The 26,158-nt window shown below is 59.9% G+C and overlaps 5 protein-coding genes across 5 annotated transcripts; all 5 read left to right on the forward strand.

Moving 5' to 3' along the window:
* Positions 1 to 1,854: 1,854 nt before the first annotated feature.
* Positions 1,855 to 2,976, forward strand: LPMP_341850 (hypothetical protein; the record flags this gene model as incomplete). Its single annotated transcript, XM_010704309.1, has 1 exon — positions 1,855 to 2,976. One exon carries the CDS (start codon positions 1,855 to 1,857, stop codon positions 2,974 to 2,976), a length of 1,122 nt encoding a protein of 373 aa, XP_010702611.1.
* A 1,951-nt stretch (positions 2,977 to 4,927) lies between these two features.
* Positions 4,928 to 9,202, forward strand: LPMP_341860 (hypothetical protein; the record flags this gene model as incomplete). Its single annotated transcript, XM_010704310.1, has 1 exon — positions 4,928 to 9,202. The coding sequence occupies one exon, from the start codon at positions 4,928 to 4,930 to the stop codon at positions 9,200 to 9,202; it is 4,275 nt and encodes a 1,424-aa protein (XP_010702612.1).
* A 1,418-nt stretch (positions 9,203 to 10,620) lies between these two features.
* On the forward strand, positions 10,621 to 21,831 carry LPMP_341870 (ankyrin repeat protein, putative; the record flags this gene model as incomplete). Its single annotated transcript, XM_010704311.1, has 1 exon — positions 10,621 to 21,831. The coding sequence occupies one exon, from the start codon at positions 10,621 to 10,623 to the stop codon at positions 21,829 to 21,831; it is 11,211 nt and encodes a 3,736-aa protein (XP_010702613.1).
* Positions 21,832 to 22,976: 1,145 nt separating this feature from the next.
* LPMP_341880 (60S ribosomal protein L32) lies at positions 22,977 to 23,378 on the forward strand (the record flags this gene model as incomplete). Its single annotated transcript, XM_010704312.1, has 1 exon — positions 22,977 to 23,378. One exon carries the CDS (start codon positions 22,977 to 22,979, stop codon positions 23,376 to 23,378), a length of 402 nt encoding a protein of 133 aa, XP_010702614.1.
* Positions 23,379 to 24,685: 1,307 nt separating this feature from the next.
* Positions 24,686 to 26,155, forward strand: LPMP_341890 (hypothetical protein; the record flags this gene model as incomplete). Its single annotated transcript, XM_010704313.1, has 1 exon — positions 24,686 to 26,155. The coding sequence occupies one exon, from the start codon at positions 24,686 to 24,688 to the stop codon at positions 26,153 to 26,155; it is 1,470 nt and encodes a 489-aa protein (XP_010702615.1).
* Positions 26,156 to 26,158: the final 3 nt, after the last annotated feature.

A 26,158-nucleotide genomic window follows, 5' to 3' on the forward strand; every position in this document is an offset into this window, starting at 1 on the left:
GGCTGCATTCCAGAAGAAGTAAAAGGTTGAGCGTCTCTCTCTCTCTATATGTGTGTTTGTGTATGTGTGCTTTGGATGTGGCGCCACCTCTTTTTCTGAGGAACAACGATGGCATGGGAGGAAACGGCACTACGCCCCCCACCCCCCCATTTCCTTCCGAATTCCTCACAGTTGAATAGTAGTGCGCACCCACCTACCCACAAGCGTGCATACCCGATCGTCTCTGCGTAGGCGAGTGGCTCGTTGTGTTTCACTCTCTTTCCTCGTTTCGATTTCACTCGTTATTTCTTCTCGTTTGATTTTCCTTCATTTCCAGGTTAATGGAGCAACGCCATACAACTCGATCAATTGCGCATCAGAGCAAGTAGTTAGCACTACTCCCCCTTCCGCCACAGCCCCCCCCCCCCCATCGAGCGACAAGTAGCAACACCATTAGCACTGAGTCGAGGGAGAGAATGGAAGACGAATGACGCTCTCCTACCTTCACGGACAACTCCATCGTGAAACTCCGAGATGCGCGGTCAATGGCAGGCCTGCACCTAACCGAGAAGAGAGCGCAATGGACCTCGAGGAACCGGAACATGGGAAGTAGCCTTGTTGTGTCTGATGCATGCGTTGCTTTCGTCCTCGTCTTGGTGCTGCTGCTGCTGCTGTTGCTGGTGGTGTTTTGCTCTTGCCTCTACGCTTTGCCTGCGCCCTTTCCTTTGGCCGCTTCACGCGCACACCTTCTCTGCTCCTTCCGCTAGTGTGGTTGTGTGCGTGTGTGTCTGTCTTGGGGGAGGGGAGGGCATGGGAGAGAGGAGAGAAAACGCAAGTGCGACAGTGAGTGAGTGGGTGAGAGAGAGGGGAACTCCAGGGCTTGTTGCGACGGAACGCATATTCGCGTTCTTTGTGCGTGTCCGTATCCACTTCTATGAGTGTGAATGTGCTCAGCCTTTAATGTGTGCCAAATGATGCCTTTCATCTTCTGTCGCCATACTCTTTTTTCTCCAATTCTTCGCTCACCCCATTCACTGTTGTCTCACCGCTGCTTCCCTGCGCGTCTCATGCACTTATTCTGCTTCCTTGAACCTCCCAACACACACTTACACACAAGCAACGGAGGCAGCAACGAAGGGAATTAGTTCCAGCTGAGGGTGAAGCAACGCCCCCTCATTTCTGTTTCCGTTGCGATCCACCACTCCCCCGGCCTTGTATTGGGTGTCTTCCCCCTTCTCCCTGTCCTTCTTCCTCCCTCTTGTGCACACATCCCTCCCCTCCCCCCCCCAAAAAAAAAAAACACAGAAAGAGAGGAGGAAAGGGGAGACATATGACGTCGGGATCCGTCGCCTAAAGAAGGACGAAAGAAGTTTCTATTCGCGTAGTGGACTCCATCGGACACACACACGCACGTGCGCGCACGTCTTTACACCCCGCAACTCACCTAGGCGCTGTTTCGATTGAGTTGGTAGGCTCTCTTTATCGCTTTCTTTTTAGACCTCGTCTTCCGTTGTCCTTCTTAGTTAGGGAATTTTATTGCTGCTGCTGCTGCTGCTGCCGCTGTCCTTTTCCTACTGTCCGCCCCCTCACATTGGTAGTCGCTGTGAACCCCCTCACGGCACTCAGATACCGGCACGTATATTCAGCAGTGTCGTGGATCTTAGTTTTTGTTGCTCGGCTATCTTCGTCCGCGCTCTTATTAGGTTTCCTTGGCAGCTGACCCGGCCACTCAGTCGTGAAGGCGATTGAAGGCCCCTCTAGCGACAGCGGTAGTTGGGGCGTCATTGGCTGCCTACCCTCATTCTTGTTTTTTTTCTCGCGTAGTACTGCTTCATACCTTTTTTTCGCTCTTTTGACGCCACCTCTGCAGCGAACATGTCTCGACGCCTGTTTGTGCGTAACATGAACGGGGAGCTCTCCTCGACGTGGCGCCACGGCGGTGCGGAGGCGAACACGATGGGTGTCAACGTCGCTACCTTCGGCGCGACGGGCATCCTTGGTCACCACATCCACGCGGTGAACTGTTATCATGGCTACACCAGCATCCTCCCCTTCCGCTTCCGTGCTGGTATGCCAAGCAGTGTGCGCCAGATGCGTTCGAGTGGTGACGGTACGGTTGGGCAGAACTTCGACACGGATTATGAAATCGACAAAGAGTTTGTCGTCAAGGCGATCTTGGAAAAGGTGGACAACGTCATCAACGTTGTTGGAGCGTGGCAGGAGCCGGCGTGCTACGAGAATAGTCAGTCGTGGTTTTCGATGGAGGCGATCAACGTTGAGTGGCCGCGTATGCTCGCTAGGTGGTGCCGCGAAATGGGTATTCTCAAACTCACCCACATGTCTATGGTCGGCGCGGATTTAGACAGCCCATCAAAGCTGCTGCGGCAGAAACGCGAGGCTGAGATCGCCGTGCTTGAGGAGTTCCCAACGGCTACGATCATTCGCGGCACGGATATCTTTGCCGAGAACGACTTCTCCTACTCCAAATACCTGAAAGCACAACGTTACATGAAGATCGTGCCCGTCCCGAACCATGGCCAGCGCATCCACCAACCGGTGTTTGCCGGCGACCTTGCCGAGGCCGCTGCCCGCTCTCTGCTCCTTGATCACACGGAGGGTCGCATTGCTGAGCTCGGCGGCCCGGTGCGCTTCACCACGAATGACTTGCTGCGTTGGTGCTCCGAGTGCAACAACCAGCGCCACCTGACAGTGCACCTGCCGAAGATTGTCTTCGACATTGCGTGCCACATCAACGAGCGCTACCCAATACACCAGGGTATCCTGCTAGGTACGAAGGCGCCGACCTGGAACAAGGACTGGGTGGAGCGCCAGTTTATCGACAACTGCGCTATGCCAGAGCGCGACCCGGATTTGCTGGACTGGGAGGACTTTGGCATCCCACGAGAGGACTTGTATCGTATGGAGGAGAAGTACTTCATCACATCGGTGATGTGGTCCAAGAGTTCGCCGTACCTGGACTACGCCAACCGCATGTGAGGAGGGGCCCTCTCCTCCTCCTCCTCTCACTGTCCTCCACGTGGAACGAAAAAAAAAAGGAGAACAATAAGGGTAAAGGGAGAAGAGGCAGATAAGTTCAAGTATGGTGGTGGGAGCCTCCCCCCTCCCTGGAGCCGTTTGTGTGGGTGTCTGGTGAGGGTGGGGATGGGGGGAACCGCTCACATAATCGACTTGTCTGTCTTCTCCTTTGCTCTTTTTTTTTTTTGGGGGGTCTCTGGGCTCGCTGGTTTTGGGTGCCATCGTCTCTTGCCCCCTCCCCTCTTCGTTCTTCCTCCGCTGGCCTCGCAAACGCTTCTCTTTTTCTTATTTTACTCACTTGCTGTGTCCGCTCGTGTGGGCCATGTATGCCTATGGAGTGGCGGTGGTGGTGGCGCGGTGATGTGGGGGTGGAGGCGGCAGTCACGATGGGGTGCCTGTGCGTGCGTGCCTGTGCATGCATTATGTATTTGTGGGTGTGTGTGTTCTCCTCTCCTCTCCTCTCTTTTCTTTTATTTATTTATTGCGCAGTCGGCGAGGGTCTTTCCTCTCTCCGCCTACTGTCGAATCCCGTCGTTGTCGCGCACTCAAATATGAGAAGCGTCACCACCACCACCACCACAACAACAAAGCAAACAAACAAAAATGGCATCAGTGCAAAACGATCGTCAAGTGTAGTCGATTAAACCCAGAGGGGAGAGTGTCTGGAGAAGAAGAACGCAGCACATCTAGCTAGATCAGATCGCTGCATGAATCTCTGCTTCCCTTCTCCCCCCCCTGGTGGAGACAGGACGACGACTCAAGCCTACAATGAGCAGCAGTGCGCATGAGGACTGCCGAGGGAGCGAGGGGAGCGGCCAGATGTCGAAGCAGTAACCGAAAGGGGAGAGGCAAGGAGATTGATAGAGACTTTTGTGAAGACAGAGGCATCCGGTGCGTGTGCATACCGTTGTATTGCTCTTCTTGTCTGTTTCTGAGTGTTTCTCTTTCCCCTCACCATTCTCCTCTCTGTGTTGCACGCTGCGATGTATCACGTCTCTCTCATCGCGGTCCTTTTTTTTTTTGCTTGCCTAGAGAAACAGGATATTGCATATCACACTTTATGTTGTGTGTACGCCAACAACCCAGCCGTCTCCTGTCTGTCTTGACATTTCTGCCACCCACCACTTCTATCGCCCATGCCCCCGCACTACCTCCCTCTCCTCCTGCTCTGCTCTCTTGTTTTTGTGGGTGTCCATTGCGACGCCGAATCTCTCAGCCCACACCTTTTCGCACGTACCTCAACAGGCGCACGCACATCCAGGACGAAGCTGCTGCGCCTCCCTTCGATAGAAAGAAAAGCCCGTGCACACAAATAAGCAGAACCAATCAAAACGATTTCAATCACTCAACTACGCTTACGTGCAGTCGCTTGCACTCTCTCCTGTGGCTGTTTTCGTTTGTGCACGGAGACTTCTGTGGCAGACGTCTCCCTCCACCACGAAAGCTTTACTGCTGGGATGCACTCTTGACATGTACCTGTGACGCTACGAACCCCTACTGGTCATCTGCTCTGAGGCGAGTCTTTGTTGCTTTGCCATTTCCCTTTACACCTTCACTTTCTTGTTTGTCGAAGACAATTTATCGTCTGGCAGTTTAGATGTTGACACATATGCACACGCTCGTTTGTCGTCTTGTTCATCTGTTACCTTCTTCGAATGGATTTTCCTGCGGTGCTGTGCATCAGTCTCTTCCCTCCCTCCCTCGTTCGCCTCTTTTCTGAAACCTGTTTTGCTGTTCTTGTGGACCACCGCCATTTTATGACTAGCATGTGTGCACGCATATAGAAGCTCTCCGTCTCTTTTTTTCTTCTGTGTCTCTCTCACTCTCCCCTTCATTGTAGCGTGCTTAAAGGGTCCTCTTCCCTTCCCCTACACAGGCGCGTACCCATGCACATGGAAAAGTACACGCGGGCATGCCATCGTGTGTCTTTACCCGCACTCAGGTACTGAACAACCTCCCTGATGAAGTTGCCCGTCGGGAGGCGGAGGCGATTCCAGAGTTCATCTACCTTTTTCTGCGTGATGTTTTCCTCGCCGTTGATGAGGATGGTGACGGCTACGTGACGGGTGAGGCTGTATCACGCCTGTTCCCGGCCTTCACGCCCGCGGGGGCAACAAAGGATGCTGCTTCGTGCCCCGCTGCCTCCGGCTTCATGGCACCGACAGTGCGTCCGACTTGGTGGAGTCCAACGTCGTATATTGCCCCCACAAGGTGCGCTGCCACTGCCCAGCAGCGCCCTTTGGACTTCTGCAGTTTCATGCAGACGTACTGGCCGATGGTGAGCGATAAGATGGCGCATCTTGTGAGTAACACATGGAGCCAGCAGCGCAGTGACAACCTCAGCGACGCTGTTGACAACTCTCGTGAACAGTGCGCGTCGGCGAGTCGTCGGCCCATTTGCTCCCCTTCCCCCTTTCGCGACGTGTCGGCGCCGCCGGTACGGGGACAACCGACGAGCCCTCTTGCTGCTGTCGTTACTGGCGGCCACTTAGCCTCATCGCCTGTGCGTGGTGCGGGGACGCTGTCGGAGAGAGAGTCTGTCGCCCCAGAGCAGCACCGTCTCTACTGTGAAGCTATTCAGTGTATGTGGACGAGTGGCTACCCGCTGTCGCCGCATGCCTTCACGCCTTCCCCTGCGCTCTCTGTATCATCGCCAATACCGCCACCGTGTCCGCAGCGGCTTTTAACGGAGAACGACATGGAAGAGCTCCTCGTGGCCTTTTCCTATCTGGACAGACACCGGAGCGGGTACGTAGGTGTGGCGGACGTGGCTGACGCACTGCAGTCGCTCCTTCGCACAGCCGCATGCCCTGGCCAGGGCTTTGTTTCCCCCAACCCGTCGGAGGTGAGCGACGAGGTTCGACAGCTTGCACATGCGATGTTACGCGTGGCCTTGTCCTCGACCGCCACTCCACTCGGTGCTGCTGTCGCACAGGGAATGCCGATCCCTTCAGCTTCCTCCTCTGAGACTCCTCCTGCTCTTCCCTCGCCATCTAGCAGCGGTCCCTGTATGAGCTGGACGGTGTTTGCACGTTCGTTCCAGTGCGACACCGGCGCCTTTCCAGCAGAACTCATCGCGTGGTGCGCAGGGTGCGCTCGCACGAGCCGGGAGCCGTCCCCCCGCGCGCTGGCCACTGCGCCGCAGTGGATGTCTCCAGTAGAGTGTGCGTATGTTCAGCAGCTGCTTGTCTCGTATGTGGACGTGCTGTGCGCTGAGAAGGGTCGTGTTTCTTCTGGCCCGTCTCTGACTGCGACCGAGAAGGCAGACCCGGCGCCAGTGTCTGCGCTCTCCCAGCGCTTCTCTGTGAACACCCGCTCCACAAGGAAGTCGTCGCAAAGGTGCCAGTCGGCGGGCACCTGCGACGATAATCGCCACAGCCAATATGTGTGCCATACGCATGCGACTGCGGTCGCACTACAGCAGTGGTGCCGCCGCACGGACGCACAAGCGCACCAATCAGCAGCGAGCGACACGACTACTCTGCCACTGGCTCTGCTGGAAGTGGGTCTTCGGCAGGATCTGCGGGCGTTCCTGTTTCCTGAGACATTCAAATCTTCTGCTGCGGCAGGGGCAGCGCTGGAGGAGGTGGTCGAACACCATGTGCGGGCCGTGTGCGCGCTTGCACGACGCACAGCCCTTCTCCCTGCACACTGTCATTCTCCAAAGGAGAGGATGGCGGGCAAGGTGTCGCCGCTTCGCGGTTGCGGCGGACATCCTGGGGAGTCGGTGTCCGTGGACGTGAACACGTTAGTCGATGTTATCACTGCCGACCCGCGGTGCCTACAGCTGGAGGTACTAGTGCCTTTGGAGTCACGGCTGTCCGCCGTTGTAGACGCTGCTCAGCACCACCCGCGGCGCCTTGTCGAGGAGGCCGTGAGACTCCTTTCGCTCTTTGTGCATGGCACACGACGGAACGAGAGCGTGCTGGAGCTTGCAGGCGTGCTGGAACTGCGGTGTGCGCTGTTTGAGGTGTCCCCCTCCCTGGCGCGGCTCATCACCGGGTCCACGTGCCTCCGCGAGGGCCGACTGTGCTTGGAGGAGTGCATGGTCATGCTCTCTACCCACGTCCTGTCGGTGCCGCCACCCTTGCCCGTCTCCTTTTTCCCATTTTTCGAGGAAACTGTTTTTGCAAACTCCCCATTGATCACACCTGGCGGCTTGGTGGCTGCACTGTGTGATCATCCGGGCTACGCAATGCTGCAGGATGCGCGCTTGCTGAAGGCGTCGCATGGTTGGCTGCGCTACGCGTGCCGACGGCTGTCGCCCTTGGAGCAGCGCACCGTCATTGAGGCGCTACAACGCAGTTGCGGTAGCAGCAGCAGAGGAGGGAGTTTATTCAAAGCCGCCGCGTGCGACTTCGGCACAATCCTCGATGCAGAGCACAACAACAGAGAGCAGCAACACTCTCTTTCTGTGTATGACATGTACAGTGCAATGTTGCCACAGGTCAGGGCAAGCTGTTGGGTATGCAGAGTGGACCCTGTCGTGGCGGCGCACGTTACGCTCGTCCTGGTCGCTGCCAGCGCAAGCGCCGATACGACCGCGTTGACAGAGGAGTCTGTATGGTGGGCTGATGTTAGCACTTTGCTGGGGCAGTGGGTCAGCGCTCACCACCGCCATAGTTGTCTTCTAGGGAGCGCTGATGCATGGGCCATGAATGCTATCACCTGTACTGCTGCAGAGTTGGGGCTATCATGCTGCCGAGCTGTGAGCAAAGTACTAAGCCACCTACACATCACATCACCCATCATGTCGCGTGTGATGGTTGTTGAAGAGGAGGAGCTGACGCAGTCTCTGACTCGTGTGGTTGGGTCTCTCTCTCTGTGGGCGCCTCCGCCCTCGGCGAATGCAGAATTGAAGTTGTCTTCCTCCGCGGCGTGTGCGCGGCTTGTCGACACGCTCGTTGGCGCGTGTCCTCGTCACGAGGCAACGCTCGTGGATGTCTCCTCGCTGCTCCGACGGTGGTTGGAGGCGTACCCTTTGCCACTACCAGTCACGCATCTGTCACTGTGCTGCGCTGTCCAGGAGGTTGGGTCCGCGTACTACACTCTAAAGCGGCTCGCCGCCTCCGAGGAGGATCAGCGTCGACGAAGCGAGACGCCAGCAGGCCGGGCTGCAGCGCCGCCCTGCGCCGTTAGCAGGGGGCTCGTAACCACAACGGCAGCGAGCAGAGGAGCGTCGCCTGCCCCTGTCGTGACCGGCATCAGCCCGGTGTGCTTGTCGGCGCTTCTGGAGAACGAAGACCTTCTCCTCGCACTTTATGCGGTGAGCCCGCCAGAGGCAGTCGGTGTATGGGGTGGTGCACTGTGCCACCTCGGTGCTCTGCTTCGCCCGCTGCTGCTGAGCTCGACAGGCATACGAGTCTCACTGGATAAGCTCAGTGCGCGGCCGTTGAGGTGTGGAGGCGCTGCGGCCACAGCTGCGCCCAGCTCAGCCGATTTGCCCCCACTTGCGATGGACGCCTCGCATCGAAGCGGCGACCAGAACGCCTTGGCGGACGCTATTCGATCTATGGCTGTGCCTGCGTCTGTGCAGCACGCCGTGGCTCAGCTCTTCGCCTGCGTGGACGCCGAGGGCACAGGCGCGGTGACCGAGGATCAGTTGCGTAGTCACCGATCGCAGGTACCAGTCACTGCCCGATACGGGTGGCATCGCTTTGTGACTGCTCTGTGCAGCAGCTATGCTATGACCTCATCGTCATCCTCGTCTTCCGCAACTACACCGTGCGCCTTGATCGCTGGCGGCCTCTCAGCCGGAGTGCTTCAGTCGCATCGGTGGCAACGGCGCCACCGTGCTGCAGCATCGTCTCTGTGCTGCGCCAGCAAGGCGCAGTCGCAGTCAAAGAAGGTTTCATGTTCGTCTGTCACCACGCAGCACACAGACGACGACGCGGCCGCCACCTATAGCCTGGAAGACGTGCTGATTCGCATGGCGGAGCTGCGTGTCTGCGTTCAGGCGCAGCTCTTGGAGGAGAGTAGCGCGCGGGCAGAAGCAGAGGTGAGCATCGTCGTGGCCAGGAAAGCGGGGCTCGCACCGGCTAGAGCTACCACGGATGCTGACTCGCCTTTGTCGACGGCTGCTGGCCAGAATACGACAGTCCCTTCACCACCCACAGCGGGGACGGCGCAATGGTGGGCAACGTACCTGGAGAAACTCTGCCAAAGCTACTCCCCTCTGGCCCTATAATGTGGCGTCGTATGCCGACCAGCGAAGCAGCTTAATTCAGAGGTACATGGCAGTGATTCCCTGTTTGTGTTGGGCTCAAGGGCCTCTTTTTCGTTTGCACTCTCTCTGCGTGTCTGTATCTATACGCACTCTGGGCAGCTGTTTCGTACACCTGAATGGGCCGAGGGCGAACCTGAATCAACAGCTAAGCGAGTGACGGCTGCCGCTGAGCTAGTAGAAACGGGGGAAGCTGTTGAGCCGCTCACCCCAGTAGTACTCGTGATGAGAGCCTGCTTCTCTTTTCAAAGGTTTGTATTTCAAAAGGAGCTGTTTTTCTTCTGGTAGATGTGCTGGGGTTATGCGATGTGCGCTATCTTCGGCGGCGTCGAGCCTTTCTCCCTTACCCACACGTACACACACCCACACACACACCGTTGCTGTGCAGTTATACTTGTGCCATGCCCTTGTAGTTGCAGTGTAGCGTGCGCAGACGCGCGTGAGCTTTACGGTGAGCAGGGGTGGTCCCTCCTTCTCGTCTGCGCGACCCCTTCCTCAAGCACGCTGTCTCTGGATTCTGTGGCCATACGCACACGCGCGCACTCCGCCCTCATCTCTTCTGTCTGTCTTCCCTCTTCTATGTGCATTGCTTGTTGTTGTTTTCGAGCCAGTAACACACTCCCATACTCACTGCCGTCCTTCTGCGGGACCGCGACCAAACTCCCCTGCGCGAGAAAATTGGCGCGGTGCTTCGGAGAAACGCCGTTCTGCCGCTCTTTCTTTCTTGGTTGAGGAGGGGAGGGAAGGCATCGTGTATTATCATAGAGACTCACTTCCCCGCTCTACGTAGGCCCTTTGCCCCTCCCTTGCCTTGAGAGGGGCTCTTCTCTCCTCCCCCCTGGAGCCTTGTTTTGCTTAGCGCAGAGCGGAAGCACTTCTTTTGAGCTCCCCGCTTGAGTTCTTGCCGCGATCAACGCGTCTCTCACGGCGCCGCCCCCATCGCACGCCTTTGGTGTCTTCCGTTCTGGTGCTCCTCACCGTCGACCTTTTCTGTGTTTTTTTTTTTTATCTGCGTCCCCCCCCCCCCCCCCGTTGATCGACCAGCGGCGAGAGAGGGCGAGAGCAGAGGCGCACACACGTACACTACGTACACCTTCTAGTGTGTATTCCGTCTCTGCTCTAGAGTGCGGCAACGCGTGTCTCCGCTGTGGCGTCGTGCTTGTCCAGGTGGTGCCGTCTCTCGACGACGCCTCATGCGGACTTGGCCCTCTCACAGGCTTGCACATTCTGTACTTCTACCCACTCCTTTGCCTTTGCAAACCGGCGTGTTGTTGTGTTGCAACCTCACAGAGTGCGGCGCGAAGTTCGTGCTTGCAGCGCATCACGCATCGAGCTCTTGAAGAAGCCTGATAGAGAAGGACACTGGCACGGCACTTGTAGCGATGCAGGCACCGTCTAACTTCACACCGGCCCGCGCGCCTATTCTGTGCCTGGTGTGTACTGCCACTGCGTGTGGTAGCCAGCTCATTGCCACCATCAATGTTACGCTAGACACTACGCTGGCCGAGGTGCGGGCAGTGTTGGTCTCGCTGGCAACGGGCGGCGACGGGGGGCCGGCAGCGGTGAAACAGGCGCCGATAAATGTCTCTGCCCAGCAGGCGCACACTATCGTCTCCTCTCCACTGCACCCCTTCAACTTCACGGAGACGTTTAGCTTTGTGCATTGTGGTGGCTGCCGCGCCTACGCGCGTCGAAAGGAGGCCTCACTTCATGTAGAGGATGTTCTGCCGCGCTATCCGCGTTTTGGTGTGCCGCCAGCGAGCCTACCGGCAAGCGAAGGACTTTCTTCAAGCACTGCGGTGCTCGGCACTGTGACACCAGGGAGCAGGGGACGTGTGTGCTCGAGCAGCTGCACGCAGTGGCTCCCCAACGCGGCCCCGCCGCTTGCGGTGGTAGCATACCCGCGTCAACCAAAGCGACACCGGCATCACCACCATCACTCTCCCAACCAGACGGAGGAGGAGGCCATGTCCAAGTTGGACGGAGCTCACATGCCACAGCAGAAGCGTTATGCCCTGGCAGCCCTCTTCGTCACCCCAGGCGACAGTGCTGAGGGCGGGCTCTGTGCAGAGCGCGTTGTGGCCGAGCGTCTTCAGCTGCAGCTTCCCGACCCACTACGCCCCTTGGGGGCTGTCGCCAGCGGTGCAGGACTCTTCTCTCCCGCCACACTCGCCGCCAACTATGGACGGCCGTTCCACGTGGAGACGTGGTGCTCTGGCGTCACTCGGTGGAACGGCAACACAGAGGATTTCCTCGGTCGCACGCTGCTGCAGGAGGCGGCACAGGTGGGGAACGAGGCTGCCGTCCGCTACCTGGTGTCGCAGCCGTACATCGTCGTGGACGCGGTCGAGCGACAGTCGGGGTGCACCGCGCTGCAACTCGCTGTGCTGGGCAATCACGTGGGTGTTGTGAAGGTGCTGCTCGAGGAAGGTGGCGCTAACCCACTTATTCCCAACCACGCTGGTGACACCCCACTCCATGTCGCCTTGGAGAACCGCCGCGCGGTGTTGGTGGGACTTCTGTGCGCGCGTCTGCGCGCGCTTCAGGTGCCGCCGGCGGCGCTAAAGGAGGAGCTTATGCGCAACAAAATTGGCTACACCCCAGTGGAGCTGTTTCACTTGTACTCCCCCTCCCTTGGGGACCTTTGCCGAGATGGGGCGAGCCTGCTGGCGGTGAAGTCGCTGGTGCACCACTACTTCTTCTTCCCCGACGAAGTGACGGCGCGTGATGCGTTTTCTGGCCAAAGCGTCCTGCACGCTGCCGCTGCTGGTTCCGGCGTGGATGTCGTGCGGTACATCGCAGAGGACCTAGGCCTTGCCGCATCTCTTTCGGTACCTGGCGGCCCATACGCAGAGCTCTTGTGCGACTACCGTCGGCAGACGCCGCTTCATGTGGCCGCCGCCAGAGGCGAGCCGGCGTGCATGCAGTACCTCCTTCACAACCTGCCAGCTTCATGCCTGATGCAGCCCGACGTGAACGGCAGCACGCCTCTTCTGTTGGCGATGAAGGCGCGGCGATGGCGTGTGGTGGAGCTGTTGCTGGCGCAATGTCCGCCTGGAACCCTTGCCGCCGCTCTGCAGGACCGCAACGGTCTTTCCGCGTTGCACCTTGCGTGTGGCCTTGGCATGACTCGCGTGGCAGCCACCCTTTTGCAGCACCACGGCGCCGTCGCAACGCAGAGCACCATCGTGGGAAGACCCTCCTCTTTCACGCCCTCTATGGGTGCTGATGTGCAATGGGGGCCTCACTGGGAAAACATTGCCCTCGTGCGACACAGTGCCCTGCACGGCCGGCTGCGCAAGCTCGAGGCGCGTGAGATCAAGCGCCAGGTGCAGCGGCAGCAGCGGGGCACCAGTGCAATTGGCTCCCTGACTGAGAGCAACGGACGCAGATATTGCCCACTCGCCGAGGACGCCGATCCAGTTTCAGCTGTCAAGGCTGCTCAACAGTACCCATACGGTGGCGCGCGGCGCGGCTACACTCCACTGCGGTGCGCCATTCTCTATGCCGTACACAGAGGCAGTGGTGCAGCCACTGTGCCGGTGGACCTTCTCCGACTTCTCTGCGAGTACGGCGCGCTAACAGCCGAGACAGCCGAAGACACTCGTGACCTTCTCTTCTACCTTCTCACCCACAGGTCTGATGCCGCTGCAGCGGCACTGTTGGCCTGGGTGACGGAGTGCTGTGCAAGTGCGGTTGCGGTGCTGCAGCGTGACAACGCTCTCCTGTGCCGTTTCTGCGCCCTAGGCGAGGCCGTCGGCGTGCGCTGGTGCGTCGAGAAGCAGCTGTGCGATGTGCAGTCCAAGTATGTGAATCCGCTCGTGGCCTGCGCTGCTGCTGGGGATGCAGCCGCTGCGGCTTTTTTAATTCAGTGTGCCGGCGCAGACGTGAACGCCATTGTGGGGCATGAGTCTGCCCTCGCAGTGGCGCTGCGGGAGGGCCACGACGAGGTGGCACAGGTCCTCATCCTCAACCAGGCAGTTCTCTCTTCTCGGGACGGCTCGTGGACTGCGCTTCAGCAAGCAACGAGGTCCAACTTGGAGAGCGTGGTTCGCGGCCTTCTGGGATCTCGTGCTACCGACCCACTCGACGTGTCGCGCGTTCTTCTTCGCACGCTGCAAGGACTCCTATATGCAAAGCCGTCGCGGAGGCGCGAAGGGTCTCGTGTGGCGTCATACCTTGCTCGTGCCTATGACCCGCTCATCTCTGAGGTGCACCCGACCGAGCTGCTGCACTTGTCTGCCGCGATGGGGTGCTTTGACGTTACGCTTACTCTCGCGGAGCGCCTACAGGCACTACCGAAGACGGTGTGGGCAGAGCTGCTGGCAACTGCGCCCCCACCGCCGTCTCGCCCAACGACACTAATTGAGCCTACTTTGGTGCCTCTCACCATCAAATTCCCAAGACTGCTGCCGAACCGTCTAACTGACCGTGGTGGCCTCTATCGCCCACCAAATCCATTCCACCGACTTGTCGTGCCCACTGTTCGGCGAGCCGTCCTCGTGACGCTGCTGCACCGGGTGAAAGCGCGCGATGTGTACAGCTACGCTGTGGAGGCAGGCCAGATCGATCTAGTGTACTTGCTGCGGTGTGGCCTTCACCTGCCGCCGTGGCCGCTGCGCGACGTGCGGGGGTGGACGGTGACAGACTACGCGATGACACGCCACAGTCGTAGCAGGGCGTCTCTTGTGGCGCTCTTCGTTGCCGCCGGCATCGCGCCTGCAACGCGGCACGGGCGGCGCATGCTGCACAGCAGCGGAGATGGCTCGCTGGTGGCGGCGGTGCACTACGCACAGCAACAGCGCTGGAAGGCAGCGGCAGCTTTGCCGCATCTAGCCAAAGCTGTGAGTGTTGCTGAAGAAGAGGAGGGGCATACCGGAGCGCACGCCGCCGCGTTAGCGCTGGAGCTGGTAGCCGACACCCTCTCCTGCCTCGTCGAAGCACCCGCAGAAAGGGGAGTTAGTGACGGAGGTGTTGCAATGGTGCGCTACATCCTGGACGCCTTTGTAGAGGCCCGTCATCTGAGTGACTTCCGCCACGTCCCGTGTGCGTGGCTCGGTCGTGTTGTGGTGGCCTGCGCTGCGGCGGGGCGGTTGGATGTGCTGCGGCTTCTCAGGGAGCACTACAGCATAGACCTAGCGCAAAACTGGTCCCACAGCACTTCGGGGTCTCCGCCGAGTGTGTCTGGCACGCACCCGACGCCGCTTCTCATGGCAGTGCACCAGCGTCACAGCGACGTTGTCGTGTACCTTCTCAAGGCCGGATGTGCCGTGCACGAGCGCAGCTGCCCCAGCGCTGCGATGGCCACGCACATCTCGCTGAAGGGCATCCGTACCTTGCTAATCAGTCCACTTTGCTTGGCGGCGTGGAAGCGCGACTACGTGCTGCTGCGCCTGTTGTTGGCGGCTTCTCCACCGCTCCGGCCGAAGGATACGGAGGAGGAGGCTGGACGCAGCGTCGGCGATGTACTGCGTGGGCTGGTGCTGAGTGCGCGTCCTGGCATGCAACATGAGGCAGAGGTGGCGCTGGCCGACTGCGTTCGCGCACTCGCGACGGCTGGCCACCCGCTTCGGTTTGCTGGCACGGTGCGTGTCGCTGCAGCGAAGGGGTTAGTGCAGGTCGCGCAGGCACTCGTTGAGTGCTACGGCAGTGCCGCCCTTCTGGCCGACTTAGCTGTCTCCCTCGACGGCGGCGACGCCAAGGCAGATGAGGATGCAGAGGACACCACCACGCCACGCGCTCGAGGGCAGCTGACCGCCCTCGCCTACTTTGCCGCAGACACGCGCCTTGTGCCCGTGCTTCGCTCCCTGTTGGTGGAGCGGATGGTGGATGAGTATCGGCTGGAGTCGTGGCGGCTGACCATGCTGGCTGCCACGTTGCAGGCATTGTGCCACAAGGGTGGCCGGCGTGGCGCGCGCGTGACGGCGGCGGCAGTGGACTACGCACTGTGGCGTGGGTGTGCTGAGGGCGCGGTCGTGTTGCTGGCTCTCGGTCTTGTAGGGCGTGGTGTGGCGCCGGCTCCACGTTCGTCATGTGCTGCAGGCAGCACTGCTGCGGCAGTCTCTGCGAAGGCATTCTCCTTGTGTCTGCGCTTCGCCCGCGTCCTTCGGCTGTGGCACAAGCGATGCAGGCAGTACAAGTCCTACACAGTGCTGCACAGCGCCGCGGAACTCGGCTATGGGGACGTAGTAGGCGCTCTAACGGCGGAGATGATGGGGCTCCACTTACCCGTAGTGGACTCTGACGGCAGCGGGTCTGCGTTCTCGTCCTCGAACATCCGCGCTACGGTGTCCGCGCCGTCACTCTACGCCCTAGCCGCAACCCACGTGGATGGTTGGAGGTGGTTTCCGTACTTTGAGCGCGTCGAACTTGTGCTCGACCCTCGATCCCTCTATATTGCGGCCCGCGATATGTTTGCGCTGATCTTGAGCGGCTTTGGGGTGTCGCAGGCGGTGGACCGGGTGTGCCGTCGCGCGGCCCAGCACAAGCTCTTGGGCGACGTCTTCAGCGTCTTCGACAGTACTGGGATTCCGCCTGCCGCGAATACTAGTTTGGGTCACGTGAATAGCTCTGGTGCCCTGGATGCGGTGACGGACATCGGTGACGCGCCTGCAGCAACGCGCGGGTGTGCGGTCTCGGCGTTGTTTATTTCTCGTCAGTTACACCTGAGACCGGCAGTCTTTTTCTTGGCTGGGGGGACCTACGTGCTCACGAGCATGACCTCGCTGACGTGCGCCATCGCTGCCGGCAGTCTAGAGTGGGTGCAGTACATCGTTGTGCACGGACCCTCGTTAGTGTACCACCGCGCCACGGCGACCCGACTTTCCACGGCAGCAGACCGGAGGGCAGCTGCAAAGGAACGCCACGCGCAGCTGCAGGCCACAGGAGTCGTTGGTCGTCGACGGCGTCCATGGCACCCGTGCCAAGGATCAACGCGCCGTCCGCGGCACCGTCGGCACCACTGCGAGACAGGCCTCGCTTATGGCAGCAATGCAAGCGCAGCGCCCGTGCTCAGGACAGATGCCGTGTGCCGCATGGACGCCTTGACACTATGCATGGCGATGTTGGCCGAGGTGCACCTGCGTCGCCGAGGCTGTGTTATGGCAGAGGCGTACGAGGATATACTCACTCATTTGCTCTCCTGGCCCGCTGCCACTCCGCGAAAGGAGACAATTAATCTGCTTGCCATTGTGGCCGCTTCCCTCCGGCGGTGGTCGCTTCTGATCTCCATCATGCAACAGGCGGATCGCCTTTACGAGGCGGGGCTGATGGCAGGCATTGATGGTCCCCGGCAGGAAGCGAAATGTCAGTCGACACCGCCCCGCTACTTGTTCCCGTTGCTGCCGGAGGAGATTCCGGCTGTCTTGGCCCGCGTCATCGGCAGCGCCCGGCACATCATGCACGTCGTCGCCCGCTGGGCTCCGAAGGACGTACTCATCGAGGTGGCTCGTCATTGTCAGCGCTCCGATGTGGAGGCGGCTGCAGATGCGCGGGGCTGCACGAGCGTCTACCACGCGCTGCAGCACCGACAGTCGCTTGCGCTAGAGACGTTTGCGGCTCTTCGAGTGCCGATGAGCCAGCCGTGCCGCATGCGGCAATGTCAGACGCCGCTGATGGTGGCCGCGGCTTGCGGCCGTGCGTCAGTGGTTACGGCGCTGCTTAGGCCGGAGCGGGTGAACCAGAGGGACAGGGAGGGCCGCACCGCGCTCATGCTCGCCGCCGCTCATGGGCACAAGGCCACCGTGGAGACACTCCTGGCGGCCAATGCCGACGTTTCCCTCGGCGACTCGTGCGGCCGCACGGCTGTGATGCTGGCTGCGTTGGGCGGCTACGACGATCTCGCCGTGCAACTCGTGCAGAACTTCTGCCATGCCGGCGACCTGATGTCCGCGCAAACGTCTGTGCTGCACTGCGCGGCGGTAGGCGGATGCTGGCGCACCACGGTTGCTGCACTGAAACGGGCAGTGCCACCCGACGCTCAGCTGATGGGTGGCCACGCCGAAGCGTCCGCGCGGCTTGCGCTACGCGAGGACGTTGACGGGCACACGCCTTTGTACCTCGCGCACGCCTTTGGAAGTGCGCGGGTCCTGCACGAACTGTTGCAGGCGCTATTCAGCTTCTGCGGTGAAGGGGAGTCAGCACAAGGGCTGCTGGCACGGCTGAGCACACACGAAGGTGGCGCCATTGAAAAGCGGATACTGCTCTGCGACTCTACGCTGCAGCGGTACGGCTGGCTGAGCGGTGTTCTTGAGATAAACGCGGCTCTGGGAGAGAAGGTGCGCCAAGGGTACGAACAGAGCCCCGCTGCACTTGGATTGAGAGCGGGGCAGGTGACCTATCAGCCTGTTGTGCCGTCCCTACGCAGCGCAGCGTCGCTGCTGCTGTGGTGCGTGCAGGCAGGCAACACGGTTGGTCTGCGTGTGCTCGCCGACTACAACATCTCAGACGACTGCGGCGTACTACATGTGGCTGCCGCAAACGGTTGCTTTAATGTTGTGAAGCTGCTCGTGCAGCTGGAGATGAGCGACCCATCGGTGCAAGACGTGCGAACGGGCCGCTACGCTTTTGAGTGGGCAGCACTGTACCACCACACGGAGTGTGCCTCCTTCCTTCTCACCCATACCGTGCTCGACTGCGCCGCGTTGCTTGACCGTTACTTCAGCTCAAATGACAACGGCGTCATGGAGGGTGAGGGGGCTCCACCGGCGAGAAACGGTGGGCGGAGGCGAGAGGACCCAAGCGACAACGCGCTAGGAGCGGGCGGATGCAGCTCCGCCGTGTCGTCTGTGGTGCCGCCTCTTCACGTGATGGCCGGCCACTGCGGTGGCCAACTGCTGGTACAGTTTGTTGAGGAGACCCTGGACACAGCCGCACGCACGTACGTGGCACCATCGACCCGTCACGGCGGCGCAAGTAGTGAGCAAAACGGTGCAGAGGTGATGAGCTTGGTGCTGTATCGTGCGCTCCAGCGACCAGCTGGGCCGTCACGTCTCACCCCGCTAGAGTATGCGATGGCGATTGGCGACCCTGCGGCGGTCCTACACACGTTGCAGGTACTGCGGCGTCTTCAGGAGATAGCTGATGCGCTGAGGCCGTCGTCCGCACATTTCGCATCAATTGGCTCCACCCGATTCAGCACCACCGGTGCGTTACAGTGGAGTGGTGGAGAGGGCATCGTCTCTTGCCAGTCAGGCGATCAAGTTGCAGCCACCCGCACTGGGGCGGTGTTTGTGTCCAAGTCGTTCCTGAACTGGGTGCCAGCGCTTAGCCCGGCCGTGCACACCGTTCTCTTTGATGTGCTTGGGATATGGGAGGTGGCCACCGTCGCAGGCTTCGCTCCGCAGCGCCTTGCGGCGCAGGCCTCTCTCACGCCGCCGCACTCAGAGGGCAGTGCCAAGGCAGATGGTGAGCACGGGCAGCAGCAGCGCGGCAAAGATGAGGCGGCAGCAAGGAAGGCAACCACGTCTTCTCTCGCGAGCACGCCGCGTGTCCGGTTCAGCGATGTGCGCCTTCTCGGCATCCACGCGCTTCAGCAGGACGACTACTGTGCCGAGGTGCTCCACGACTTCTTCACGCCGGATCATGAGCGCGAAGTGCTGCGGCTGCTCCTGCAGGACTTCCCGTACAAAATCCGCTACGAGCCAGACTCGTACCAGCAGTGCAGTCTGTCGACTCAGACGCACCTGCTGCGGTGGCTCGGCACGTCCCTGGTGCTCGGCACCTACGATGTTCCGCCCCCGAGCGGCGTTCTGACGACTTCATGGGCGACTTCTGTGGGAGTGGAGCAGGGGAAGGTGGCCGACTTTGACTCAATCGAGATACAGGTGGTGCTTTACCGCGGCGAGCAATTTGTCGAGCTCACTGGCACGGCGCTCTCGCACTCCTTGTACTTATCGACGTCCCAGCATACACTGGTCGTCCCAGACGTGATGGCGACGCTGCCCCGTACGCTGTGCACACAGCGCGAGGTGTGGCTGGCAGAGCTGACCACTTTAAGTGCACGTGCAACGCGACTGCTACAGCGCCAAGCGCATCCTGTAATGCAGCGCAGCACCGTCACCGTGGACTGGAACCTCTCGACGATGTCGGACGATGCGGGCGCGAATGTGTCGGCAGACCTTGATCGGTACGGCGCTATCTTTGTGCGTGTCTGCGATGCGCTGCGCGCGCTTATGGGCTGGGTGCGTGGCCCACTGCGGAGTCTTCTTGCCGAGGTGGACGCTACCGATCTCGCGGCGGTCGTTATTGGGGTGCGGCAAGGCGGGATGGCTGGATTGCAGGTGCGCTTCCGGTACGTCACGGAGGAGCGCGTCGTCACGCGCTTCCCAACTGCATCCACTGCGGAGGCCTCCTCCATGCTGATGTTCAGCGGGGACGCGTACCCGTCGTGCTGCATCGAGTTCAATGAGACCACACATACAGACGTGGTGCACGCCTGCCAGGCCACCATTGGGCGGGCCATTGCCGCGGATGTGGCCCTGGTGCGGGTTCACCACACGAGGGACCGCTTCTTGCACCTTGTGCGCCGGCTCCTCTCCGCGCCGAAGGGGGTCGCGGTTGTGTCGACTACACTATCCCGGCAGCTGGAGGTTGCCAAGGAGTGTATCCAAAGCGCTGCAGCGGACTCGCTGACATTGCCACTCGGTAGCGCAAAGGCGCTGAACAAGAGCAACCACACAAGTAGCGCCAGTGGGGTAGCGACGTCGTCGCCGCCGTCAGAGTTGCTTCGGTTCAAGCTGGAGCTGGAGGGCACCACTCTAGACGCAATGCCGATACAGGAGCTTGAGCGGCTGCTGCTGGCCGAGACGACGGCGGCGGTCGACGCAGTGGTATCGCCATGGCCACACGCGGCGTCTCCGTCGCGAAAGTCGACGACTGGTGCAGAGACCAAGGTGTACGATGCATTCCACTCCGCCGCGATTCTCAGCGCCGCGCTCGTGCGTCGGCTGCGGTCCGTCCTTGTGCTCTTTACCGCACGCCGTGACGCGATGGTCCGGCTCAGCAGCGACAAGCTGATGCTGTGTTTCACTGCCGACGAGGTCCCGTCCCGAAGCGACATCGCCGCAGAAATAACGCGCACGCTGGCGCAAGAGGAGTGCGACCTATACAGGCGGCGGTTGACGGAGGTTCACGAGATGATGACACAGCGGCTGACGGCGTACCTGCCGCATGCAAAGCTCGTGGTGGACGTGGAGGCGATGCAGCGGCTTGCCGGCGACGAGGCGCACCTGCTCTCCGCGATGCGGCTGCTGGTGTATCAGCAGAGCGAGTGGGTGCTGCAGCGTCTCGTGGAGGGGGTGAGCATTGGGTGGGACACGGAGCTCGGTGCCGTGGTACGGCGTCATGTGCGGCAAGTGACCCTCACCTTGGACCCAGGCCTCTACGGCACCTGCTACTTATCTCCTGAGGGCGTCTTTGCGTACTATTGCCCCTTGTTGTGCTTGGAGCGGCAGCCGCCTGGCGCGCTCACGCCATCTTCCCTCCCCTCGTGGCAGCTGCTGAGTCCGCAACAAATTGCGTCACTGCTGCTCATGCAACTAGCGGTCCGAGAGCCGCAGGTGCTTCAGTTTGTGGATCGGAAGCGGAGTGTGGCGTGCTGGACCACCGCGCGCCGTATCCCACGCCGTATCCTTCCTGGTAGCCCCGTCCACATCGAGGTGCAGGCACGCAACTTGTTTAATCGACCTCTGCGCCGCGGTGGCGAGCGACTTTTACTGATGGGCGAGGTAGGGGAGCCGCGCGTCGAGGACACCGGTAGGGGGCGGTATGTGATTCACTTTGAAGCACCCCAGCGGGCCGGCGATCATCGTCTCTTCATTCTCCTTCACGGGCAACCCATCGCACAGTCGCCACTGCGGTACACAGTGCGACCAGGTGTGGTGGACCTCGGCCGCACACGCGTGCGTGACAAGTTTAACGCAGTAGTGATTGGTGTACCCTTCACGGTGCTTCTGCAGCTCCACGACGCCGCCGGCAATCGACTGCTTGCGGCTCTCAGCGACTTGAAAGTGGCCCGTGCGTCTCCTGCCTCGATGGTGCAACTGCAGGTGTGGGGGTGGCAAGGGCCTGGCACCATTGGGGTGACGCTACGGGTGCTGCCCACCGTACCCACCAAGACGACGCTGATCATCTCGCTGGCGCTCACTTGCCAGCCGACTGCCGCCGGCGCTGCTGCGAACGGCGCTCTCTGCACGGCTACGGTGTCTCTCCCGGCATACCTATGCGTCGATAGCAAAACCTACCAGCGCATCTGCCGCGTGCGTCGCGGGCTCATCGTGAATAACGACTTACCCACCAGCTGCCCAAACCTGTACACCTATCCGGGAGTGGCGTCTACTCCCCTCAGAGCACCGTCGCAGCCATCAAGTCTCTACTTCCGCCAAGCAGTGCGGGGTGCAGCACGCAAGGAGCTTGCAAGAGAGGCAGTCACACTGGGTGACGCGCTGAACTATCGCTATCCGCGCAACGCCGCCATGAAGGAGCTCGAGATGAGCACCAAGTCAGCGGCAGCGAAGAAGCCAGGTGGTGCAAGGACGTGCAAAGCGCCCGTCTCCGACACCGGCAGCGCGACTGTGTCACCCACGTATACCTGATGAGTAGTGTGGTACCGGAGCTGGCGAGAGGGCTAACGCACGAAGAACGAGGGAGGATATCAGCTGGCAGGCCAGCGCAACATTTGTGAGGCATCAGCGATTGTCAGCATTGCGATTTGAGTTGGTGCCTCACCTGCGTCTTTCTTTTCTGTCGACCATCTCCCCGCCAGTGTCGCTGTGCGGGTTTCTCTCTCCGCGCGCGCGTGTGTGTGTACTTATTGCATTGATGTGCCTCTGTCTTCTCCGCCCGCCCTCCCTCCCCCTTTCTCTATCTCGGTGATGTGCGCTTGTGTTGTTTTTTGCGTGAGAGACCTGTCTGCGAGGCGCGAGCCCACCGCTGCGTATGTGCGTCAGTGCCGACGTTGAGGTCGGCGCCGGTGTTGGCGGAATAGGTGGCTTACAGGAATGGCGTTACAGTAAGTGGATCCTGCCACACATGCACGCGCAGTCGCCGACCGCAATAGCAAAGTAGCAGCAGCCCATACTGGAAGGGCAAGTCCGATGTGTGCGTATGTGTCTGGCGATGGTGGTGATGAGGATGGCGGTGTGTTTGTTCGAGGCACTGTTTTGTCCGGCTACAAAGGCTGCTGCCATCCCGTCCTCTCCTTTCCTCTTCCACCCATTTGAACTTGGGAATGCTGGCCAAGTCACAGACACACACACACACACACACACACACACACACACACACAGCTACGCGTGTAGGCACACACGAGCCCCTCTCCTTCCGCCAGTACTGTAAAACAGACATGCGGTTATCAATGCCTAATAGAGGTGCGCACTCATCTCTTCCCTCTCTTTCACCCACACCCACACATATCTTCTCTGCTTTTCGCTCTCCTCTCGTCTCTGCCCCCTCTCTTGCGTGTCTACACGCTGACCTCCCCACTTGGTCACCCATTACTCGGTCTTTCCTTTTGTTTGTTGTGTTTCTCCGCGTGTTCGTGTGTGCGACGTTGGGGCGTGTGCTCTTCGTCGCTCTCTGCTTCACCGGAACACATACACACATCTACACACCCACCTACACACACACACACGTCCGTGCCGGTGCGTGCCCTGCACTGACTCTCTACCTGCACCTGTGCCGCTGTTTGTGCGCCCATTCGTCGACAGTCACCGTCACACAGTTGAAAAAGGGCAACAAAATGGTCAAGCCGGTGGTGAAAAAGTCCGTGGTGAAGAAGCGCACGAAGCGCTTCACTCGCCATCGCTACGAGCTCTTCCCGCAGCTGAGCTCCAGCTGGCGCAAGCCGCGTGGTGAGGACTCCCCGGTCCGCCGTCGCTACAAGGGCCAGAAGGCGATGCCGAACAAAGGTTACGGTAGCGACCGCGCCACCAAATATATCATGCCTTCTGGCTTCAAGAGCTTCCCGATCCAGAACGTGCAGGATCTCTACATGCTCATCATGCAGAACCGCAAGTACGCTGGTGTTATCTCCCACACTGTCGGTGCCAAGTCTCGCAAGGCCATCGTCCGCAAGGCCCTTGAGCTGGACGTCCGCCTTATCAACGGCAGCGCCAAGCTGCGCAAGGTGGCAAACAACTAGACTCCGATTGTGCAGTGTAGCGCTCTGTCTGTGTGCCGTGTGTTTGAAGTGCACTCTTATGAGGCGATGTAGTGTGAGACAGGTGGACGAAACGATGGGGAGGTGAGGGGTGGGGGATGTAAGCATGGGGACCTGGTGGGTGAAAAAGAGGCAGGGGATTCGCATGCTCTCTATTGGGCGCGCAACCGTCATCGTGGCTACGGCTGGACGGCACGTGCTTTGAGATTATGCGGAGAAATAGACAGAAGAGAGGTGAGAAAGGGAATGCAAGAGGCGCGCATCATGTGCATTGCACATTGTGTGTGTGTGTGTGCCTGCACCTCTTTCCTCATCTGTACCTACTCTTCCGCCTACCGCCTCTGTGTGGCTTATTGCACGGTGCACGCGCTCTCGAGCTGTGCCGACATCCCCCTCTTTTTTATGGGACCCTCACGTGCTTTTCAGAGCTGTGCTCCGACTCGTCTTTACCTTCACCGTCTCTCTCTCTCACATGCGTGCAGGTGCTTTTTATCTTTTTCATTTTTGTTTTTCTGTTTTTCTCTGAACAAAAAGGATGCAAACCGAACAAGCAAGGCCATACAACCGCAGCGCGCACAAAGAGGGCAGTGAGCGCCGCGCGTGGGCACCACATTAGTGGTTGGGGGAGGGGGGTACACTGCGCTGCCGTGCGCACAGCATTCCCCTCTCTGGGACATCCCCTTGAGTGTAGAGCTCTTCTGTCTGTGGGTGGGAGGTGGGGGGACGCTCTCGCATGTCCCGGTGCGTATATTTCTGTGTGTGTGTCTGCCGCCGATTCGACCCTCTGCCCTGCGTTCGACACTGCGCCCCTTCTCCCATCAACCAATGTGAGGACTGAGTGAGCTACACGGACCAAAAACAACGGGTTCAAACAAAAAATAATAGAAGAAGCCCGCAACTGTGGCACGCACTTCTCTGAGCTTGCCAAGACAACACTCCTGTCGCTTTCCTGCCTGCCCTCTTCTGCACCTCTCTTTCTTCACTGTAGTATCGTCTTGGCTGGTGGTCAACCACACAAAAAAGGGCCCGCTATAAACCACAGGCGGCTGCTTGTCATGAAAGTCCATTTGGTGGACTTTCCCACAACAGCCACTATCACCCCCTACCCACCCAGCATAAAGCCTACAGACAGGCATGGGTGTTCCTCAGCGCATTTGATTGTATTTCTGCACACTACCACAATCGAAGAGAAGCCGCTCTCCCTGCCCCTTCCCTTTCCGTGCACGAGAAGCCGCGCTGCTCGTGTCAAGTCCACGAAGCCGAGTTGACGCTGTTGTGCAGCACTGCAGATGGACAGCTTGCGGCGGTCACGCAGAGAAGAGCAGCAGCGAATACGCGAATTCGGCATCGGTGGGGGCGGCGCCGAGGCAGTGCATTGTTTTACCGCCGGCGATGACAAAATTGACTGTGGTGCTGACTTTCGTCATACGAAGGGCCGCATCACTCGCGGGCAGAATACAGAGCAATGCATCGCGCTCATCGACTATGATGCGCTCGACGACGACGAGATCAGCTTCAGGGCCGGCGATGTGATCAACGTAACAGGGAAGGGGACCGCCTCTGGGTTCTGGGAGGGCTACGTGGTCATCTCAGCCCCTCCCGTGCTCGCTACGGCCGAGCTCAGTGACGCGGAGCACAGTAGCTCTCTCTTGCACTCTTCCACTACTTCGCTGTCTTCACTACACCCCCAGCAGCGCTCTACGTGTGGCCTCTTCCCGAACTGTCTCGTCACTTCCAACATGCGCTTCAGGTACTCGTTGTCGCACTACGCCTTGCAGAACGTTGCGCTGTGCCTATACGCGTACCAGGCCACCGGCGATGGCGAAATGTCGTTCGTCGCTGGTGACATAATCACGGCGGTGCGTCCCAGCTCTTCACCAGGGTGGTGGTACGGCGTCAAAAGCAGCGGACCCACGTGGGTGGCACCGAGCGCAGCGAAGGCTTCATCGTCGCCGGTGGCGGCCTCAGCCCGCTTTGCCGATCCGGCAGCCGCCATCAATTCCTCTGCATCCCGGGCAGAAGGAAAAGCACAGACAACGATAAATGCTGCCCCGCAAGGGAACGCGAGGGCGCGGGGTGTCCACGGCAAAGATGAGGAGCGTCTTTTCCCCACGAACTTTGTGACGTGTGACGTGGTGCAGGTCAACTTTAACTTTACTGGTCGTCAGCCGCACGAGCTGAGCTGCAAAGTCGGGGATATCATTCAGATGCATCGCCGATGGAACGATGGGTGGTGGGAGGGCTCCCTGCGCGGTCACCGTGGCATCTTCCCGAGCAACTACACTATCCCTAATATCGCCACAACAGCACCACCGCTCTTTTGTGCGCGGTGTCGCACCATCTTCCCGTCTAACGTATTCTATTCGACATGCGCCATGTGCGCGGCGGAACAGCGGGTCGAGGACGCGATGATGCAGGCTATGGAAGCGTACGTGCGCGGAGAGGCAACAGAGCTCGACCTCTTCGCGGGTGTCGACATCAGCCTACATACGTCGGTAGAGGGTGCCTCTGACAGCGATGCCGGCTTGGATGGAGCTCTGAGGCAGTCGTCTCGCGAGGCGAGCCGCGGCGACTCGCGCAACTTGACGCGAGGCTCCAGCACAAGCAGCCCCAGCACTTGCAGTGACAGGGGTACCTCCGGCCCGCGCCCGCGCCAGCGTCAGCGTGGTGGTAGAGTGTCATCTCAGACACGTGTGTCCTTGCTCACGGAGAAGGACATGGCTGACCTGGCCTCCAACCGGGTGAAGTTGATGGAGTGACCT

Source organism: Leishmania panamensis (genome assembly GCF_000755165.1).
Source record: "Leishmania panamensis strain MHOM/PA/94/PSC-1 chromosome 34 sequence".
NCBI classification, from domain to species: Eukaryota; Euglenozoa; class Kinetoplastea; order Trypanosomatida; family Trypanosomatidae; genus Leishmania; species Leishmania panamensis.